Source organism: Arachis ipaensis, chromosome B01 (genome assembly GCF_000816755.2).
Source record: "Arachis ipaensis cultivar K30076 chromosome B01, Araip1.1, whole genome shotgun sequence".
NCBI lineage: Eukaryota > Viridiplantae > Streptophyta > Magnoliopsida > Fabales > Fabaceae > Arachis > Arachis ipaensis.
In genome coordinates, this window is record NC_029785.2 from 134,145,125 (window position 1) to 134,147,506 (window position 2,382).

Consider the following 2,382-nt stretch of genomic DNA (forward strand, 5'->3'; position numbering starts at 1 on the left):
GGGAAAGAAAAATAAAAACTTTTCAAGGATCACGAAACCCTCAAAACGAAATTAAAACCACATAGAACAGGGCTGAATAAGGGTAAAGCAAAGTCAAAGTAAATTGCTTTCCTTGACTTTCTCGTCTAGAAATCACAGAAGAATAAACAAGTGCAGTAATAATGCGCATAACACCCGAAATTCAAAAGAATTAAAAAAAAAGAGTTTGCAGAGTCATCACGTTTTCTCGAGTGCCCCCATCAATGGCACCTCTTTCAAAGTTATATATATATTAAAAAAAGGAATATTGTTTAATCGTTCACTTAAATTTCATGATCACATTACAGTAATAAGTAAGAAAACCCCATGAAAGAAGAGAAGAGAAAAAGGGGAAAAGCAAAAGCGTACCGGTTGAAGAAGGAGAAGGGTTGTGAGGATCGGATTGGGGGTGAGAGTGATGAGAAATTCGTTTGCGTTTTCCCATTGTTGGAATATAAAAAGCGAATGGGAAATGGGTTTGATGGTTGAGAAAGAAAGAAGCAAGAGAGGGAGGGTTTAGAGTTTGTTTTGTGAAGCCCCTCTCTGTGGCTCTGCGCTCATGAAGCACATCAAAGAGGTTTTGTGAAATTAAAAAAAGGGGAAAAAAATGAACGGTCAATATTCCATTTTCTTTATTTTTTTTTTATTTTTATCTTATTTTTTTTACACTGTCTGTGTGTGGAGCAGTTTTCCTTGTTTAGAGGTGAAGAGGAATGAACGAAAAGTCGGAAACAGAACAAACCACGTGAGTTAATGAGTTTGGTAACTTTGGTTTAGGAAGAGAAGTGTGACGTCATCATTAGGCTTAAATGGGCCAATTGTGAGTCCAAGCCCAATAACTGCTAATTTTTTGTAACACTTTTGGGTCCAAGCCCAAACAAAAACACATACAGGTCAAACTTTTGGGCTTTTAGAATACTATAAAGCTTTATAGCCCAACTTATAATTTTTATCAGAGAATAATTAAGTCTTTAGGGTTAAGCCCAATCCTGAACAAACCTAAAAGAAAAAAGCCTTAGCACCTCTTCCACTGTCCAATGAAGGCACTATCAAAATGATTAACATAAAAAAGGCATAGCACAATCACTCGGATTTGGATCCTCTAAAGTTTGAATTTCACTTTACAGAGTAAAGTGTGATCTTCTCCCCTTGAATAGTTTCTCTTTCATATTTATTATTGGTCCCACCTATGAAATCAATGGTGAGAGATCACACTTTACTCTCTAAAGTGAAATTCAAACTTTAGAGAATCCAAATTCCAATCACTCTTGGTATTGGAGTCTTTTAGTAAGATCTTTTTTTTTTTGATAGTTGAGTTTCAATCTCGATCCAAAACGGAGAGTGTGTTTAAAAGATGATAATTAGAACTTGACCCAAAAAAAAAAAAAGATGATAATTAGACAATTAAATTTTTCTTTGTCATTGTCATCAAGTATAAATAATTAACTCAACTTTCATCCAAAAAAAAAAGTTACAAAGATCCCTAAACCTAAATATACCATCACAACACAAATTAACTATTATATTTAGACAAACAAAAAGACCATCTCAAGCATGTGTGACACCAAGAGTATAATCATCTTGTCATTATCTACTCATGCTAAATTTTGTCAACACATTCACTTTCTTTCAATACTTTCAATTCCTCTCCTCGTATATATCCGCAGCGGTACCATTTAAATTCCTCATGATTCTACCTAAACACCGACGAATCATCCACATCTCTTAGGTAGTCTTTGGTGGAAAGACAGAGACAAAAAATTTGAAACTGAGAGACATAGACTAAGAGACAGAGATTGAAATAAATCTCAATATTCTGTTTAGTGCGAAGTAGGAAACAGAAATTGAAACAAGAATAAAATTTTAATTTAATTTGTATAAAGAATAAAATTGGAATTAATAAATTGAAATAAAAGTATTTTAGGTATAAAATGTTATTAACATTTCAGTCTCCATCTCTAAAAATTTTAGTTCCATGTATCTCCACTTTTTAAAAGTATTAAAATACTGAAATTTTAGAGACAGAAACAAAAACTTTAATATTAGTCTTTGAATTAACAAACATAATACTGAGTTTCAATCTCTCAATCTCTGTCTCAATACCTCAAAATAAACGCTACCTTAACGAGATCTACCTGTAGAGTCATAGAAAAAGTTTCAGAACCCAAAAGAAATAACAAAGACAAGAAGTTATTTACGGATCTAAGGCGTACTGTTTAAAATTATTTCATACTTTACAACTACAGTTATTTTACATAATCTTCTAATTTCTATGTTGCCATGAAATTATACGCTGTAACTGAATTGCTCAAGTCTTATTATACACAGAATCTAAAAAAAAAAGCTAAATTTGTTTATTCCACA

General features: G+C 32.4%; 1 protein-coding gene across 3 annotated transcripts in view; it reads right to left on the reverse strand.

Moving 5' to 3' along the window:
• Nucleotides 1-653, reverse strand: part of LOC107640558 — a 3,070-nt gene extending 2,417 nt beyond the window's left edge. Inside the window, exon 1 of one of the 3 annotated variants that reach the window (XM_016344072.2) lies at nt 388-653. In XM_016344072.2, the coding sequence (XP_016199558.1) occupies nt 388-463 (76 nt within the window). In that variant the 5' untranslated portion in view covers nt 464-653. The remainder of the gene's footprint in view (nt 1-387) is intronic. The other 2 variants (XM_016344082.2, XM_016344078.2) reach the window with 2 other exon arrangements.